Source organism: Colias croceus, chromosome 28, assembly GCF_905220415.1.
Source record: "Colias croceus chromosome 28, ilColCroc2.1".
NCBI lineage: Eukaryota > Metazoa > Arthropoda > Insecta > Lepidoptera > Pieridae > Colias > Colias croceus.
Genome location: NC_059564.1, coordinates 5787159 through 5808764, shown reverse-complemented (window position 1 = coordinate 5808764; position 21606 = coordinate 5787159). Strand labels below are relative to the sequence as shown.

The following is a 21606-nucleotide window of genomic DNA, read 5'->3' as shown; positions in this document are numbered from 1 at the left end:
CAACCGAGATTGTTCCAATATTGCCTCAGTGGCACGTACATGAGTAGCTGGCTTAACCATAGTTTTAACCGGTGAAACACGAGCGGTTATAGTTATTGTTAAAACTTAAAATTATGACGTCCTCCATAAAATTATTGTCAATAGGTGCAACTCATATTTACCTTGACTGTCACTCTAACATATTTGTTACTAGGTTTCCGCCCGCGGCTTCACCCGCGCAGTCAAAGAAAAACCCGCATAGTTCCCGTTCCCGTGGGATTTCCGGGATTGCGTCATTTTCCCGGGATAAAAAGTAGCCTATGTCCTTTCTCGGGTATCAAAATATCTCCATACCAAATTTCATGAAAATTGGTTCAGTAGTTTAGGCGTGATTGAGTAACAGACAGACAGAGTTACTTTCGCATTTAAAGTATTAAGTATGGAGCAAAACTAAAGTAACATGGTGCAAGGATTATGGTAAATTCTAAAGGAAATAAAATAATTTCAATTGTCCGTTACCATGCCGCGGCCGTAACAACTTGTAAGTAAATCAACACTCGACTTCATGCCTGCAATCATGTATTGTCTTTTTAGTGTTTTGTAAGTTGTTCTATTTAAATACATAAATAAATTATGTAGATTACATATACCTACACCTGGTATATTAACCTGGATTGGCAATTGAAAAAGCGATTGAAATATTCATATAACCCCGACAGAAAAGCGCATAGATGACGTAAAGCGTCATATTATAGGGATCCTATTATAGGGCTGGATAGGGATTGTTTGGGCCCGGCCGCGGCGACGGGCTGCCGCTGATGGGGTCTCGGATGAATTCTACACATACCCGTGGCCCCGTCGTTGATGCGGCTTGACGGAACACAGTGGGGTTTTGGTCGGTAGGAATCCGACATAACCCACGGCCGCTTCCCCGGAGGCCGTGGGTATCTATGCAAGATTTCCCCACTAAAAAAAAAAAAAAGGGCTGGATAGGGAATAGGGATCATTTAATTGTTTCTTCATAGGTTCATTCCATTCTTCTTTTCATATTTCCCACATTTTAAAATTTATTGTAAACTTATTACCATTTTAATTCTCTCAAAGAAACCACGCACTGTCATCCTTGAAAACGTCACAAAGAGCTTTTCCACCATCACGGTGACCGCGTGGGTAGTGCTGACGTCACCACTCATTAAATACAACCTTTGGTGTATCGATAGTGTATTAATACAATCTTTTATTCAATGGCGTCGTTCGATATCCGTCATTTGTGTTCAAAGGAGTGTTCCGTGTTTATATAACATAGCTGGAGTGGATTATGAGTATCTTTGTAATATCATCGCTTCGAGGTTTCACCCGCGTGGCGCTGTTGGTCTTAGCGTAATAATATATAGCCTATATCCTTCCTCGATAAATGGGCTATCTAACACCGAAAGAATTTTTCAAATCGGACCAGTAGTTCCTGAGATTTGCGCGTTCAAACAAAAAAAAAACAATCTCTTCAGCTTTATGATTTTAGAGTAGTAGATACATTAAGCTCTATTGAATAGGTATATAAATATATTTGATATAGGTATATATATTTTAAGGAACGTAATAAATTGAACATATATTTCACGGGCATATAGTATCTACAATAAATAATTCAACTTAAGCGTACTTCTAATTATTTTTATAATTTCTTTCTAATTGTCGATCTGGCCTAACTTATCCTGTCCTATACACTTTTTATTATGAAAACTATTAAGAGTGATCCTAATTGTTATTTGGTCTATGAAATTATTCAAATTAATAACTTAATACGTTCAAATCCTGCTACTAATGTGGGACCTCAATACAGTATACCTTTATGAATGTATATACTATCTACCCTCCAAACCTAATACCTGTTTTACAATTTGCCAAATTGCTTTCAACAAAAGCCTTATCACAGTAACAAACATATTATGATTTTATCAATAGGTTCTCACCAAAACCCACAACACATGAACAAAGTCATATTGTACGGATACGAACTAATGATAGTCATGATTTGCAAGTTAGCACTTTCCACAACCACAGGTGAAAGCGTTTGCGGATACTCTGTGGTCAACACAAGATTTTTTAATGCACATTCAATATATATATATATATATATTTTAGTTGACAATGAACGGGTTTATGAACATCCTGTACATGAAGAAGTATCTGCTAATTGCCATTTTAAAGACGTAATGTTCGTTTTACGGAGTTTCTTATCAGCTCTTCTCCGTAGAAACTGCTTTCCGAATCGGTGGTAAACAAATAAATGTTTGAGTTTAACGTGAAGACTGCAGTACCTACATTTAACTAACAACTCAATGTTCCCTTTTAATGTACATTGCAGATTCTATCAGATCACATAAGTAGGTACTTTACAACATTACCGTTCACGCGTCGCTTCCAAAATCATCATACACAAAAAAATAACAATACAATATTTATCATCATTAACAAATATCTCCATTCCCATAACAAACCAATACTAATAATTCAATTATCTACACCAAGTCACTTGTAATTACGCACGCACGATATTAACGCGGCGTTTCCTTAGACGTGCAAGGTCTCCACCAATCAGAGCGTGGCGCGCGATAATTGCCCAATCAGCAGGCAGCCGCGTTACGGATTGCCCAATCGCGACCGATCGACCGTTAACTGTTTTCCACTTTGAATTGGGATAGGGCGATCACAAACGAATGTTTACTTTAACAAGCAGTAGCAGCTGAGCTGCGCGGTTTCAGAAAGCATGTATGTATAACCCGAGCAGATAGAGAATAGATCTGAAGATGGCGACGGGTACTTATGGTAGGGTTGGCAAATTAAGTTCTCTAACATCGTATTTTTGGTTCATTCATTTATTTTTAAAGTTTGTAACAAAAACTTAACGAAAATAATTAACAATCAAATGTAACGCAAACAATATATAACAAACTAAACAAAAACAACAATAAAATAAGAATCACGTAAATCGGTTCAGAAACCTCGGCGTAATCGGTGCACATACATAAAAAATATATACCGGTCCTTTTTTTAAGTCGGTTAGTGAAGAACATCCTCTTTTTTTGAAGTCGGTTAAAAACTTAATTGTTTATTTTGGCAACACTACATGTAAGCCGCCCGTGTATACGCTTCCTAAAATATATTAACAGGTAATGTTCGGAAGGAAGCCTTAATTTGTTTACTTTAAACCAGCAATACATTAAACATGTATTTAATTTGACGTTGATTATACCTATGTTTATTTAACTGTGTGTCTGTGTACCATCGTGTACTGCTGAACTAAAGAATTTTTTTATTTTTCATTAATAGATTATTTATACAAAGATTAGTTTTTTTAAATAACTATGATCTGCTAACAAAACTCTGTGACACATTTTGAAGAAACTTAATTATGGCATTTATTGAGTCAGCGAAACGCAACAGCCGGATTGAAATATTTAATTGTATTGAAATTCCGTTTTACAGGGAATTATTGCTCATAGAAACTTTCCTTATTAGCATACCCCACGACAGTTCCAAAATCAATAGCATCAAAGATTATACAGCTACATAGATTCGGTGCATCGTCTATATCGTCTAGACGGCAGACGGGTCGCGACCGTTGCACCGGCATACCGTTATACACATTTGAAGATAATATGTATTCACCTGCCGATCGTTATGGCCACTTGAAGGAATGTATCGAGATTCGAGACTGTCTGCATGTTGATCGGAGGAAAACAGAAAATATATAAATAAATAAATATTTCAGGACAATTTTCACACACGGCAGGATCTGATCCCATACTAAGCTTTCGCTTGTGTTATGGAAACCAGATGGCTGATAAACATACATATATCATTTTAAATAAATACTTAATATGTATAGATAATTAACACCCAGACACAGAGAAATATTCGCCCCGGGTGGGAATCGAACCCACGACCTATGGCTTGAAAGGCAGAGCCACTACCAACCAAGCCAACCGGACGTCAAAAAATACATCGTTGGCGTCTCAATCGAAAAAAAACTTTGGCTAGTCGTTGAACTAAGGATAAAGAACCCTTTACTAATACCTAAAGGTATCGTTTATTGTGCAGTGCCGTCAGATATGAGGACACAAAATATAACTATGCATACCTTATTTAAATTTCCAAATACCTCTCAGTTATTTGAGCAAAATTGTAAACTGAGTTGGGCTCGATGTTAAGCCCAACTCATAAGTAGGTACTACAGTACCAGTATCACATTTAACAATTTCCATAAGTTCTAGGAATGACTGAACGTAATTAGCAAATTATGACACATACCTAAATGCAAGCACCTCCACATTGGGCATCCTCCTCAGCAAACTGACGTCGCCGAGCTCTGCACCCCTGGAACAATTCATTTTTTAATAATATCAAAAATTATAATCTCCTAGAATTTTACAATAAAATGTTCCAAAGCATAAGAAATTAATTTACAACAGTAAAAGGGATTTATTATACAGAATCTACTAGCTCTACCTAGGAATAAAACCTATCCTATGTTCTTTCTCAGGTATTAAAATTATTTTTGCACTAAATTTCATCCAAATCGGTTCAGCGGTTGAGGCATGAAGAAGCGACAGACAAACAGCAACAACATTTTTTATTAGTTAGGATTGCGAAAGTGAAGTGTAGCAGTGTGCGTTAAATGTTCAAAAATTTCAATAATACCTCAATATACTGTTGATCGATTACCATCTAAAACACAAACAACACATTCATATACTCTCGTGCTTAAGACACAAGCACACACGAAAATTAGTTTCCAATAAGAAAACTAATCAATAACAAATATGTACTTAAAACTACACGATCGCGTTCACACAAACATCAGATAGAAGCTATTACGTATTCGTATCGAGTAGTGCTAAAACAAACAAACAAACAAGACGACTCCTCACGAGTTACGTACGACGACATAACGCGCGCACGCGACTCTTACTGTGTAGGGTTGTTACTTTACAATTTTATTGATTAAATAAATAATAATAAAGAGAATAACTCAATCAAAGCGCTCAACCATATATGATTATTTTAAACCAATGAACGTCACGCCACGTCTACAAATAAAAAAAAAACATGCAAATTTAAATAGAAGAATCAGGCTGATCAAAAGTACATATCCGTATCTATACCTACATATAATAAATCTGTAGAAGGGTCAATTCTGTACATTGAAAATATTGAAAAAATAAATAGCAGGAGGTATTACTGGATCGATACCAAACCCAAATACTTATGTGATTAAAAAAATTTTTGTCTGTCTGTCTGTCTGTCTGTCTGTATGTTCAGGCATCACGTGAAAAGTAACGGTTCGATTTCGATGAAACTTGGTATAATTATACCTTAATATCCTGGGCAATGGGCATAAAATAGGATACTTTTTATCCCGGAAAAATACGTAGAAAAAAATAAATCTTAATGTTTCCGTGCGGACGGAGTCGCGGGCGGAAGCTAGTTGATCAATAAAATTAAAGTTTTAGAATATACTATTAAAATTACATTACAGGTAAACGTTACATTTGAAAGTTGATGACTGAAAAATTACCTTGCCTGAAAAATATAAAAAAAAAATTAGGAAATATTTCCTACAGTCATTCCTATCAACAAAAAATAACTCGTGAGTGGTAACCCTAACACAAAACTATACAATTCATTATTATTATATCAACTGAACTACACTTGAGCATCGCGTGACGATGACTGATCTTTCGAGTTACGTAGCTGTATAGCCGATACTTTGGACATTTCACTTCAAAACAAAAGCACACAAACGTAAAGTATAACGAATTATCCAACTCACACGCAAAGCAATGTCGCATGATAAATAATTCCACGAGGAAATAAATGTGTATTGTCAATTGTCATAATATTGTGATCGGCTGTGGCGTAATGTTTGAGTGAATATGCTTACTAAAATAAATTTGATCACTTTTGGTCCAATAAATAGTTAAGAAATTCAAGTAGGATACAGAAGGATGCCAGCTCAGTGGTACAGGTAGGTAGGTCTAATACCTCAAATTTTTAACGTTATGAAATTTACAACTATAATAGAATCTATATAATCTACTAGGATATATAATTCTAGCAGTGTGAAAGGCAAACCCACAGTTAATTTCGCCAAGTTAATAAATATTCATATGGTGGTATGTATTACATCATCATCATTTAAATATACTACATACTTCCAAAAATTACCAATTTTAAAAATTCATAATTTTGGCAGCCCTACCACGATTCGATACAAATTCTCTGTTACTGTATCAAAACACTCAGTATCGCGTGATGAGACATCATCTTGTATTTGAAAACAAGAGTATTCGATAACACTGGAATTTGCTTAAAATAATTGTTACGATCCAAACAACTCAAAGGAAAATATTTCGTATGATATGCGTCATAAAGCTGGTTTTAAGGTGCACTTCTGGAATGATCATTTTGAACGTTGATGTTTTAAGAGGTGAACATTGTTATAGCAATAACTGTATTACTATAATACATCTGAAAATAGTTTAAATAAATATGTATAATCAAAAAGAAAGACCTTAAAAAAATATCTTCCTATAGGAATCTCTGTAGGTAATTTTTCAGTAGGTATGGCAAATAACAGCAATCAGCAATGCATATTAAAATAGATTTGAAACATAAATTTCTAAGAGACAAGTAGCATCACATATTTGTATTTCATTATTTATATATCCACTTAAACAACTCACTTGTAAATTAAATGACGAGATATCTCTCATATCGTTAAAACAAACAATTTTCTACCATACCACACCAAAAGCTAATGAAAGTGTTGATAAAAAGCTATCAAAACACCGCATTCTCCAGTAACCATAAACAATTTTAACCCAACCCAAGAAACTTCACACCCAAAGAAGTTACTTCAAACAGAACCCACCCTCGATGCACTCATGATAATTACGAAGCTGCTATAGTACTTCAAAAGTCGGTGACGGCACCGCGTGACACGCCCTACCACATTACCATCATTTAGTAAAAGCAATTGTACCTAATGAAACGTGCACCCCACCTTCTATTTTTCTAGGTGCTTGTTTTGCTCCCTATAAGTATATTTGATTCCAATTTATAAAGAAATATTTTCAAAATATTCAAATTTCTAAAGATATTTTCCTGATTTATTGAAATTTTTCTATATAGTCGTTGGTTAGAATTATTCCAACATTAAAAAGGCATTGGGTTAATCATGATGCCTTACCTTCTCCAAACAGGAAATCTTATCTTTATTTGGACAAAAAATACCTTTAGAAACTAGGCTGTACCTAAACCCAAGCGAAGTTGGGACATGATTTCCGCACCTATCAAGCAAATCCATACCTTCAACAATATTTAATTATAATATAACATATTCACGCCTAATCTGAACAGAGCCAACATCCACCGTCTGACGTAACGAATCAGTTACATCCGCCAATCACTTTCCATTTCTGCGAACCGGTCCAGCCGAATTGACGAGATTCGTCTAACGAGCGTGACATCGTGACCTGTGGCACTGTTTGTCATTTGGATGAAAGCTAGTTTTGTGGCTTAAGTATGCCTATAGGTAATTTTGCCTGTGGCGTCTATAGAAAATAATCACTACGTAGTATAAAGAGAAACATATAGTACAGAGTGGCTTTCGATGCCTTTCCTATGTGCTTTTAAATGATGGAGTGATGTAAAATGAAGATTTATAGGCATATAACGTGCATAGCACCCGTGAAAAGCCGGGACGGTCGCTAATATATAAACAGTACAGCGTTCAATATCTATAAAACACGGGAGAATTAATGAAAAATGACAGTTTTGCAGCAATTACAGTTCTAGGTTACAATAACCATCATAGTGAAAAAACTATCACGAGTATGATCGATTGAGCTTCTAATAAGCTTTTTATAGGCATAGTTTTCTCACTTATAAGAATCAATTACTTAGCTGTAAACAATATTATAATTAGATGCAACAAACACATCACTTTAATTGCATATATCATTCTAATTATATGTATAATTAACGATGTATAATGCCAAGTGAGTTCGTTCAACTCTGATATTTAAGATTGCAGCGTCCATTCTAATTTTATTGGAAGGAAACTCATGGAGATTGGAGAATAGCAAGAGGAAACAATAAATATAAAAAATAACTTACTATAAAATGAAATTTCTCAAATTTAGTTTTAAATCGTTATTCACATTAGACTATAAATCAACGATTCCGATTTAAATAAAAAATTGCGATGACGAAGGAATATAAGACAGAAGAGAAACGCACAAAGAAAAGGGCAAATTGACGTATACACAGACTATTTCTGGAATCGGAAAAGGATCAGATAAGGACTTAAATTTAATGAAGTTTTCCATCTACCATCCCGTTACTGAGGTCTTTGTAGCTAACAAATATTATGATGGAGATGTTATGATATTTCTTAAACTAACTACTTACTACTCTTACTAACCAGTTATCCACACGACTTTTACTAACCATAAACCAACTCAGTACGCTTATTTCTGTAATTCGTACCAATTGCTACGTATCACTTTTTTCTTTCCCTAACATTCGTAAGGACCATTATGACACCATAGTTAATGGTACACAATTAGCGAGCACGTGGGCGCCGCACGCAACATCACCCAACGTGATTCATCGACACATTCCAGCTATTTTAACTGAATGTGACCAATTATAGACTAGACTACTGTGACTTATGAATTTGGAACTTGATAATTAATTCTGATAAATTTTGTTTACTATTGCCTGTATTTATCATTTCTTCTTCGAAGTGTACTGATCAGTGATTCTATATTGTCTACGTTGGCAGTGAATCTATTCATTTATATCAACATCATGAAATAGCATTTCTTTCAGAAAAATAAAATCAATCCTTCTGAATGAAAGAAATTAGGACAAGAAAAAAAATCTTCTCGATAAGAACTAACTACGAGGATTCCAATCAGTCCTACCAATCAACTAAATCATTGCATTTCCCAAGGTTTCCTATTTCACAAGATTTTCTTAAATACTACGAATACTTTGAATCATCATGAACATGTTGAATAGACAAATTACCTATCTCTATCAAATATCCTCGCCTAGGCTACACGCACGTGCTCTCTGTTCAAAGTTGCTCAATGAATGCGTTTGAGTTATATTTCAGATATAAGAGTATAACTTAATTACAGAAAAAATACAAAATTGTTGGGCAAAAAAATAGAAACAGAAAGAGGAGCGATTATGTTTATACTGGCAACATTTGACTTTTTCTGAACGGACACTTTCGTACGTAAACTAGGTAGTAAGTTCTACTCCTTTACAGTGCTTTTGAGATTTAACCGTGCGTTTGAATGTACTCATGTGATACAGAAAGGTACAGGTTTCACAGCATAGCTTTTACATGTCTTATACACACTATAAAGCTTAGTATGAGTGGAAACAGTCACATAATCAGCATAGCAAATCTTGCTGGAAAAGCACCCTTAGCTACTCCACTAGACGTCAAGTTACATGAGCCAGTGACGTCACGAACTCTTTCCCGCCACGTGGCGAACCCGCAGTACTCGCTGGTGCAGTCACCTTGACACGCTCACATCTTGTTAGCGGAGCCCGGATTGACCTTTGCTAATGCAATTTCGCTTTGGTTCGCGGTAAAACACATTTAATATTAATACGGTTTCATTAATCAAATACTGGGAAAAGCGTTTGAGATTTCTTGGTTTTGTTTATTATTTTAGTTCATACTTTAAGGAAAGATTAATTGCTGCAACTTCAATTAAAATATGTTTAATTAATTCTATTAATATTTGAAATGCAGTTATTTATTCATTCATTTCAACAGCTTAGTTTTAAATTATAAACGACAAGCACACACTTTTCATAGGTACTTGCATTTTTACCCAGTCTTGTACAAAACATTATTGATTTTATTTCTAACAAAATAGAGATTTCAAATATACTTCTAACCTACTTAAAATATACCTATGAATACACAACACCGTCTAAAATTATAAATTAGGTTAACCTACAAAAAACCTGTCAACAAAAAATCCAATTTCATTTCTATGTACCGCTTCTAACAAAGCGTGACAAAGTCCATTGAAACAGTTGAAAAAGAAAAGACAATTCAAATAAAACATTTGAGAAATAAAGAACAATTCAAATAAATGATTATTATCTTTTACCTAAAAACATTAAACTCTCTTTTCAGAATTAGACAAATAAAAAAAACATCATCAAAATCGAACCAGCCGTTCTGTGATAACAAACCCAAAAAATACAGAATTGAGAACGTCTCAAGTCTTGACGTCACGTGAAAAGAAAATAAAATTCAAAATATTTAAAAGACAATTCAACCAGACACGTGCAGAGCTAGCCGTGACTCAGGTTGGACCTATTAGCAAACAAAAATCGATGCCCCAGTGTGGTCACCCACTTGCAAGTTATACAAGCGACTCACCAATAGTTACAAGGTCACCCTAACTAAAGATAGGGTTGCCACCTGTACTATAACACTTATTATTTAGAATCAATACTAATATTATAAAGCTGAACAGTTTGTTTGAACGCGCTATTCTCGGGAACTATTGGTCCGATTTGAAAAATTATTTCGGTGTTAGATAGCCCATTTATCGAGGAAGGCTATAGGATATATATATTATCAAACTAAAACATTTATTTATTCAATTACACTTTTTAGAAGCACTTTCGAATCGTCATTACATATTTTTAACATTTACCATATCATCTCGCTAAGACCATCAGCAGCGAAGCACTGCGGGTAAAACCGAGGAGCACAGCTAGTTAGTATACAATAAATTCGCTGCCGCTGTCAGTCGGCCGGCGTAGCACTTTGATTCAAAAGCGCTTCTAAACGAAGTCAAGTTGAATAAATGATGTTTGAGATAAATCAGGATAACCTGATGAGTTTTTCTTCAATAGATATATATAGAGAAGAGATAAGGCTTTGATAAATAAAGCTAAGTCTTATAACAATCAAGAAATAAAATACTATTTCATCTTCAAAAAAGGTGCCAACCCTATCATGACTGATAATAACATGTTATTTCGCTGGAAAATTTAGTTACTTGTATGAATAATTTGTGTGGTGGTGGTTACAAGATTATACAGTCTACAATGTCAGTTTAAAATTTTATATTATAATATTAGCTGGTTCTGACTCATCGTTAAAAGCTGAATGTAGAAAGGTATGATAAAAATAAACAGTTTAAAACGATCTCATGATTTATCTTTTAAATAATTGCTAAGATTATGAAAAATATCTAAGAAAATTTTATTTATCGGAATTTAATTTTTGATCAAATCGTTATTTTTCGTTATCCCCGTAAGATTTTTGTGGAAGAAAATGTTAATTAATGACGGTATTTATAAATTATATATTTTGATTACACATCTAAAAATAATTTAACTTATACAATCTTTGACGCGTTCCGAATCATGTTTCATAGTCTCATAGAGAAGCTAGAAGTAATAACTACTAAATTCTTATTTACATGTTTAGCAACAAAATATATTCATACACACACATTATTACTGTAGTAGTGAAGTGAGTCACTTAGTCAGGATTTAGACGACCTATTTATACACACACCTCCGCATTCCCTCTGGACTTGCGCCAGCACAGTTTGTGACCTGCGCTGCGTCATCGAGATACAAATTAGGACTTTACAATGCGGATTTACTACCTAGTATTTAAAAATCCAGAAAAATGCTACAAAAAAAACGAATGGAAAAAATACACTATTGACTAGTCTATTCTAGTCTATTGCATATTGGACAAAAAAATTGCGTGAAGATTCAAGCTTTTATACCAAAAGGCAAAACCTAATATCTGTGATGTTACATCAATCCACACTTGTCAGTTTTCAAAGTTTAGTTAGCTAACAACTTGCTAACAACTTTCTAATTATGATTTCTTTTATTAATAATATATTAATTCCAAGTTATTATTGATTCATTTTAAACTCAAAAGACATCGGTGCGAATAGAGACAGACCTTTTTTTGACTTTCTCACCTATACCAACAATTTAAAGCAGAAGCTGTCAGAGTTGGATGGCCCCCGGAGCAATGCGAGTAAAACTGCGGGCTAGAGCTAGTTTATACTATATTGGTATAAATTATTACATTATTACCAATACTTTATCCACACACACGTAGCAACAAGCCATTCTCATACTTACTGGTCACTACTAACTACTAACATTGATAACAAGGCCCTCAAAAGGTCATTAACACCACTTTATACCCTTCACGATAATCTCTACTAAATATAGATCATCAATCTTGCCCTATATTCTATCAATGATTGACGAGTACGAGGCGCCAAGCGGGCTGGCCTGGAAGCGATCCAAACGAAAATATATTCAATCTATTCGACTCACAAGTTAATAACTTACTAATAATGAGGGTTTGATATAATAGGACTTCAGTTATGTAAGGCAAGAATAATTTGGTGATATTTGTTTTACGAATTGATCCTTATAAAGTTATAAGAGTAAATCCTACAGTTACTATTGTTTGTCAACAATTGTTTGTATAGTGTGAATAATTTTTAAACAGATGTCGATAAAGATTTTTTAATTAAACTGAAAAGGAAGGTTCTAGAATGGCAACCTAATTAAAAACTAGCTGATCTCCGCGGTTTCACCCACATTGCTCCGCTTCTGTTCCTTCCTCGATGTATGGGCTATCTAACACCATTCTAACTAAGAATTTTTCAAATCGGGCCAGTAGTTCATGAGATAAGCGCGTTCGCAAACAAACTCGCAAACAAACTCTTCAGCTTTATAATATTAAGTATAGATAATAATTAATAACTCAATACACAGAATAAAGAACAGCTTAGTCTTCATTCCATGGCTCTGATCGATCTTTAGAGGTCAAGTTAAGAGCCCTTGATGAATATAAAGCATTCATGAAAGAAAAAATAAAAAAGAATGTACTTAAGAAACGTAATAAATGACTATTGAAAATTACCGACTTAAAAGAAAAAAGGTTTTTCGTCAACATTGCAATAAATAAATATCTATTTGTAATTAGTTTAGGTTGACAAAAAAGTAACAAATAACAATGGCAATGATTATAATTAAGTTAATAAATCTTTTTTCGAAATAGCTATCTTAACACATACATAATCATGTTATATATGCAAGTCGAATTTACAACACAACACTTACAAACATATCAACATATAAATAATTCAAACTTCAAGAAATTACGATTACACTCTAAAGAAAAACCTTTTTCAATCTCCCATATCGTCAACATAATAAAGACAATATACAATACACAGCATTGTTTGTTTTTGTGCAAGCGCCTCACGCGCGCAGGCGCAGCCTTTCCGCTATGTCACTCGATACCCGTTTATACGTGTGTGTGTGTGTGTGTGTGTGACCTTAGTGCGTTATTTGCTTTTATGTAACTATTTAAAGATAACAAAAATGTATAACTTAAAATTGAGAGATAACCAAACTGGCATTTAAATGAAAAAAAATCTAAATCGGTCCATCAGTTTGAGAACTACGAAAATGGAAACCCACAAAACAAACAAACCCACGAAACACACACTCAACACCCGTCTTTTTGTGCAATTGCAGCAGTCATTCGGACTGTCGATAGAAGCGAAAAATTATAACTTCAAGTGTATTAAAATTTTAAACATAAGCATCTCGGTAACGTAATTACAAGATTTTTTCCTATCAAAACTTGCTCTAGACGACTAAAGAATTAACTTGCTAACAAAGCTTGCTGCTAACTTTCGCAAACGTGGGGATGATTCTACAAGAAATAGGTTTCGAAGCGAAATCAATAGAATATTGTTTGGCGCCCACCGAAGTGGATACGGGTCAGTAAGGCGCCGCTAATGTAAGGCTTCATCTGTGTCGAATAGAGATAACTAACTAATACATTTCAATAAAGTCTTACTATAGTTTAAGTAGATCACGGTATTTTTTTTTCTATGCATTTTTATGGTATGTACTCACATTTTAATGAAAATGTATGACATTAAAAAAATATTAGATTCTATTGATAATAAATTAACAATCTACATCTACAATAGGAAATATAAACCAAGAAAATCGACAGCTTCAAAAATTGTTCTTAAATTACAAAGGTCGTTAAATTCTATAAATACACCGATATTGTATCTTAAATAAAATATACATTAATAACCGCGGCAACAATTTCAAACCAACATGATATTTATTTTAGTAACGGCACCGGTTTCCGACTAGCCTCCTCTATCCGACCATTTTGATTTTTATTTGATAAAACGTTTAAAATACGCGCGACAATCGTGAAACTGAAGGCTTTCGATCCAATCACTTATCGTACGTCATCTGTCCAAAATTGGGTTTCAAATTTTAACCGACATTTCGTCAATCCAAGAAAAGCTAGGCGAGGGTGTAGTTTGTATTGAATTGAATGCGAAAAAAACATAAAACGGTGAAAATAAACATTTGGATTTTTACGCTAAATACTCTGGTAAGTTTGTGGTTAATTTACTTTGAACGCTTTATTGGTGTTTTAAATTATTAATTTTAAAATATACATGCAAAGATAGCGTGTTTTTATAGGTTTTTTTGGCTAAATAATTATGGACGGAATGAGGAGCTTTTCAAAATAACAACATTCCGAAATCCGACCGAATCGGTCGGTAAACGGAATTTCGCACTTTGTAAAAGAAGGTAATTATCTATTATGCATGTTGTTTTGTGGAGGTTTCGTATTAAGTTATTTATTCTAAACGCTATGCTTACATACTACACCTGTATGCGACCAATGCTAACTTTAATGGATTATTTGTAATATACGTTTTAACTGACACTCTTTTTTGATTTTTTTGTTATTCATTTACAAAGACCGGTCTGGTTTAAAAACCCTATATTTTACGTTTAGGACACAATATAATTGCATAACTACGAAATTGTGAGATCTTTATAAGTGTACATACGAAATAGAAATGAACTAAAAATGAATATCAATTTCGGTTTAGAGGCTTTATTACGCAAATTTAGGTTTGGTCGGAATCTAGGTGCGATATATTTCCCTGTTTCCGTCCAACTTGGTTGCTTTTGCTTGCGCTGTGCTTGAGTGAAATTGCATGCGTTTATTTCAGGTCATCATCATGAGTGATAAAAAAGAGGCTGAAGTATTCTCATTAGCTGAAATAATACTTTTGGTGAAATGGATTTTAGAATTAGGCAAAGTAGTCAATGGGACATTCTAATTTAGTGTGGATGACCAGTGAGGCATTTTATGAGTTTGAGTTTGAGTAAATGTAATTTTAAACTACTACAGTCTAAAATAGAGTTAGTTTTTGTTATTATAATAAATGCTCAAATATTATCTAAAACTAGCGGTCCTCCCCGGCTTCGCCCGTGGTACATATTTAAAATATCTCTCCACAAGAACCATCCTCGTACTTCAAGTAATATAATAAAAAAAGAATTATCGAAATCGGTCCACGCGTGATGCAGTGAAAAGACGAAACGGGTTTTTACGAATTTCCATTGTATTTCTATTATCATAAAGTTGGTTTTAGTAGAAAATATTTGGCTGGTCGGAATCTAGCTACTCAGTGGTCGGAAACACGTGTATTTGTACTCAGTCGGTCGGAAAATGGTGCTTTCAGTTAATTTCCAGTCGTGACAGTTAAAATGCAAATTAAGGTAATAAAAAGCCATTATGAAATACAATTAAGTGCATATTTTAAAATATAAGTTCGTAATCTTTCATAATATCATTTTTTCTTATGACCTCTAGAGTATTTAATTTATCTTTTAAAGGATTCATTTAGCCGTATCAATCAGTGGTCGGAATTCGGTGCCATTACGTTATTGTTGCAAATAAATCTCCACATACCCGCATTTTTTTATCAAACTGCAAAGTTACCTACACTACATTGCAATATTGTATTATTTAGAACTAGCGGTCCGCCCCGGCTTCGCCCGTGGTACATATTTTGCAATAAAAGGTAGCCTTTAAAGGTAGTCCTTTCTCGGGTATCAAAATATCTCCATACCAAGTTTCATGCAAATTGGTTCAATAGTTTAGGCGTGATTGAGTAATGGACGGACAGACAGAGTTACTTTCGCATTTATAATATTAGTAGGGATTGTAAAATTCAATAATTTATCCGACCCTTAAAGTTGCACACACTTGCATTGGAGAAAGTAAAAGTAAAAGTAACCCCAACTTTTTAGCCCTAAATATAAATTTAAACCTTTTCCCAAACCCCTATTAGTTATTACCATTATTACAAACCCAAGACAGTTAACAATATCTAACGGTGAACATCATCACAGTAATCGAGTCAGCAGCAGCTGACCTCATTGCGCTCGTCTCGTGATTTGTGAACAAGTTGACGACGCACGTAATTCACAACTTCCTGTGAAATTTGATACTGGGATTGAGGTTACAGGACAGCTTTTGTCATGCGCCGTCATTGAGCAAGTGTAGACGTTAAATTATAATCCCGACGCAGACTTAATCCAGACGCAGACGAATTTAGTTCTAACAAGGTCTTTTAAAAATTTTAATTTTCTTATTTTGATTCAATTTATTTACATCAGAATAACGTATTTTTGTGACAAGTCTTAATATTTAATTACGCTATGAGCTGTAGTCTTAACAAATTTCATCGCAATTCAACCATCTTTTCTTACATAGAAAAAGTAAACAATACGCAAGTTTACGCATGACTACATTTTAGGTTTCATGTTCCTCTATCCACCTAACTAATCATTTGCTACCCAAAAACACGGATTATTAAATAATAACTAAGCAGAAACCATCCCATACACACATACATACATACATGCCACCAATTAACAACTGGAACCAGGAACACAATGATCCCGTGACCGTGGCAGTCGCGAGGTCACGCACGGCCCATTTGCCGATACGGTCATTGTCTTCCACCCATTGTGTTATGACTGATCATTTAATAAAGAGGCCTGAAGTTCATACGATATGATAAGGAAGGTAGGTTATAAGATTATAAACGCAGAAACTTTTTTCTTCTGTACTAGGTGTACCAAGGACCAGTATGAAGAAGAAATATTTGTTTGTATTAAAATTAAACAAGAAGTCTACATTATTATCAGTGTGTTTCTTTATTGTAATTATTATAGAAGTTCCCTGAATGTTTCAAACAATTTCAGCTGGATAAATTACGATTAATGACTCACCACAGCCACGTCAAAACCAACAAAAAAACAGACCGTACCTACTCTTTAAACAAAAGTTAACGAAGATAAATACAAATCACAGTCTATTATCACATATTCATTGTCAACATCAGGCGCATAATTTGGCCGAGAAAAACGCGTACCTAACTACAACAATACAGTAGAAATAATAAAATGAATACCGACACCAATCCCCAAGATTCAAGAATTTACATCGCAAACGCGTCGTGAAGTCTGAAGGCCGGCTTTGTTTAGTTACTGGATTCCATACTGTCACAAAGCGCAGTACACCTACATAATATTAACGTATATATATATATTAAATACATATGCATGTACCTTTTATATTATTTATCTAACTGTATTCGGCAGTTTGACACGGATCTCTCCGCTCCTATTGGTCTTAGAGTGATCATAATTATTATATAGTCTATAGCCTTCCACGATTGTTCAAAAAGGAACCCATAGTTACTGAGATGAGCGGTTTTAACCAAATTAAGAAACGATAAAACTGTTCAGCTATATAATATTGGGATACGTATTAAAATTCTCGTGTCAGTGTTTTCAACCAAACTCTGCTGAAACGCCTGAATTGATTTTTTTTTGTGTATTCGCTAGATCTAAAACAATTCAACTAAGTTTTAGACCCCTAATAAATATTGTGGCTGTTCTGGCAGAATAATGTGGCAGGGTCAGCTAGTATAGGTATAAAAGGATAATTATTTCGCTCACATAAACGATAGGTACCTACCTGATTATTCCATTACAACAACACGGTTTTGCTATTTAGCATTTAATTATCTGTATGTTTGTGGTTACATAGTAAACGACCAACCATTTAGATGTTAATTCTGCAAATGTTTTCGTTAACCATTTTACTTCAACATGTAATTTTTATCTTCTTGTAACTAATGAAACTTAATTTTATAAACAGAACATTTTAGTTATTACAAAAAATATTCAGTTTATTCAAAGGTCTTTTATCTGGCACGTTTTCTGCCTTTATTTTTGAATTTGTTTATCTTTGGAAAGGCTAAATAAATAACATACATTCATAATATAATCTATACTGATATTATAAAGCTGAAGAGTTTGTTCTTTTGGTTGAACGCACTAATCTCAGGAACCACGGGTTCGATTTTATAAATTACTAGCTTCCGCCCACGACTTTGTACGTGCATCCCCGTTTTTCCCCGTTCCCGCAAGAATTTCGGGAGATCCTTTCTTAGCGGATGCCTACGTCCTAACATCTACCTGCATGCCAAATTTCAGCCCGATACGTCCAGTGGTTTGGGCTGTGCGTTGATAGATCACTATATCAGTCACCTTTGAGTTTTATATATATATAATATAGATTTCACTGTTACATACCTAGTCCATTTTTAAGGAAGATTATATTATCACGCTAAGACCAATAGAAGCGGACTGCAGAGCAATGCGGGTAAAACCGCAAGGCACTATTAGAATTGTTTCTAAAATTTATAAGTAACTAGGTAGGTAGGTACATATACCTAATTTATGCATGTTTTTTGTCCGTATTATTTAATTGTATCAACCATTTGGCAAGACTGTATTACCACGTATTACGTCTGACGGTAGTCCCTTTATAGGCATTGAATTTTTATCTTAGAATATACAATGAGATTGTAATGCGACAAATGTACATTTACGTACATAATTATGCGTAAACTGCACGTTTAAGCATTAATATTACAAAAAAGGAAAAAAATCGTGTTTTTATGTTTGTAAGTGATAATATAATATAATACGCAAATGCTACTTAACCAATTTTGAACATTCTTTCACGTGTAGATTGATACAATATTGCCGACTTACGTTAGTCATGTTTTTAATAATGTCGTATCATTCTGTTTTTCATTTTGTTGTCACAAAGAAGGTACTTTTTCACCCTCTTTATGTTTCGCAAAGTTTATTCTATATCCTTTGTAGAAAAGTTACATAAATATTCATACCAATCTTTAAAAAGTATTCTTTCCGTCGTATGCAATTCTCCTACAAAAACATGTCTCCCAATTTATTTGCAATGCTAACAAGATAACCATACCAACGTCAAGTGATCTCGGTTAGAGCTAGCGGTACTGAACAAACTTATCGACCAGAGTGAAGTATGCTAGCCTTGCAGTATATAAACTGAAGAATAGAAACGAGAGAATATTTTATAGTTTCCAGCTTCTATAATATTAGCGGTTCATCCCGGCTTCGCGGCGGACATGGCTTAGTTTAAAGAATATATAGCCTAGGTCAGCTTTAAACTAGGGTTGTTGAGGATTCCTCTTCCGCTTCCTCATAATGCGGAAGTTCCGCAATATTTTGGGTTCCTCAACCGTTACCGCATCCTCAAAAATAAAAATAAAAAATTCCTCTTCCGCTATCGCTTCCTCAAAATTTTGAGGAAATTTATGAGGATGCCGTATCTATGGCAACGCACTCGCTACGCCCAGTGCTATGCCAGGCCGATTCGATCGGGTGGCGAATTTACAAAGCCTATACCTATGTAGGTATACTTTTTGAGTCACAAGTCGGACTCTAATATATGAGCTTTTGTTTATGCATATAACTCGACAAAACCTAATCTATCTAAATAAAAAAGTGACTCGACTTGATTATAATTTCCTATCATTCTCATCCTCATCCGCTTCTTCTTCCGCTTCCTCATCCTCATCCTCTTCCTCAAAAAAATATCCTCATCCTCATCCGCATCCCCTAAATTTGCGTGTGAAAATTCCTCTTCCTCCTCCTCTTCCTCATAATCAATTCCTCAACAACCCAACTTTAAACGTTTAAAGATTTTACAATCGGTCTATTGTGGTCTAGGCAAAATTGACATAGAAACAAATATGTTAATCATTCCTCTTTATAATATTTCGTATAGAATAGCCTCATCTGAGATCATAAGGTGGCATAAGAAAGATTGACTTCCAAACTTGATTCCCAAACTTAGTGGAATGAAATCTGGTAGGTCATCGTGGTTATACATAAAGGCGAAGGAACTATATCTATCGATTGCAAAAGACAAAGAAAAACAAACAATAATGGATGAAAATATGTATGAGAATTAAAAAAGATCGTGTGTGCCGAGCACGCGTGTCAGAAGTAAAACTTCTTTCGCAAGATTCACAGAATATTAAAATCGTCGCTTTACTCCTTGACGTGACTGTTTTGCCATTACGCGAATACCTTGAAATTTTCCTCTCAACTAGTTACTACTAAAGAAGTTTCACTTCAAACATGAAATTCAAGCCCGCACGTACGAGTAGCAAGACGCAGGCTAGCTACTCCACAATATATTGTAAACATTCCTATTTCAAAACCAAACAACTAGCGCCATCAACTAGCCCATAAATCTATCATCGTTTGCTGATAAATGAGTCACCAACACCACTATACAGAGACTGAATTAGTATGTGTGATACATCGCATCGTATGTTTACATAACTATTATGTAATGGCTGATGCACAATAATATGGAACTTTACCGAATAAGTGCACTAATTATATTAGAGGCTTTAAAATTCCGAATCTTGTGATTACATCATGTCTAATAAATACATGATTCAAGGATAATATCTACGTTTGATCAAAATATGGTGTATTTAAGATGTTTTAGGAGTAATTTATATTTATGATAAGAACTACCTACGACATGTAAATCAAGAAGCGATGCGCGTGCATACCAGTAAACTAGTTCGTCAAACAGAAAACACATTTGATTGTTTGTGCCAAAACGACGAACAAAATTCGCTCCAAAACAGCAATAAAAATGGTTCGAATAAAAAATTAAATGCATTATACTCGAGAATCACTAATCAGCAAGTAATAAAAATTATATAATTATGTACATTCACAGACTTTCTAACTCAAAACGGCTCAGACGCTAATCGCCTTTCGTTTTATTATTACGGCTAATTAAGTCGCGCCATTTGGACGAAACACCCAGTATGAATAAAATTAAAAATTCAAATTGTGCATTTCTTCTAGAAAATCCAATTATAAAAAAGAGAGGATTTCTTTACTGGCGGAATATTGCTGTGAATCCTGGTGTGAGAAGTTACCATGACGTCATAAAGCAGTATTAATTCCAGTTTGAGAAAAAGACAGAGCATATTATGTTTTCTAGAAATGGAAATAGTACTGCTTTAAGACGTCACAGTAACCCCCATAAATTAATATTTATTTCGTACCTACATTACGTAATGAAAAATAGTTTCAGTAAAGGTATTCCAAACTTTGGACAAAATAAACTTCATTACAAATATGGAATTTTTTCGATATAAAACATAATATTCGTGGGCAGTCATACCTATGTGAAATTTTTCTTAAGCATATCGAAAAAGTAAAGATAATTAAAGATACAGATACAGATTCTTG

General features: G+C 34.2%; 1 protein-coding gene across 4 annotated transcripts in view; it reads right to left on the bottom strand.

The window, feature by feature from the left end:
• Positions 1 to 21606, bottom strand: part of LOC123704072 (uncharacterized protein F09G8.5) — a 34688-nt gene that overhangs the window by 10088 nt on the left and 2994 nt on the right. For all 4 annotated transcript variants that reach the window (XM_045652331.1, XM_045652332.1, XM_045652333.1 and 1 more), the window contains exon 2: positions 4291 to 4356. In XM_045652331.1, the coding sequence (XP_045508287.1) occupies positions 4291 to 4356 (66 nt within the window). The remainder of the gene's footprint in view (positions 1 to 4290; positions 4357 to 21606) is intronic.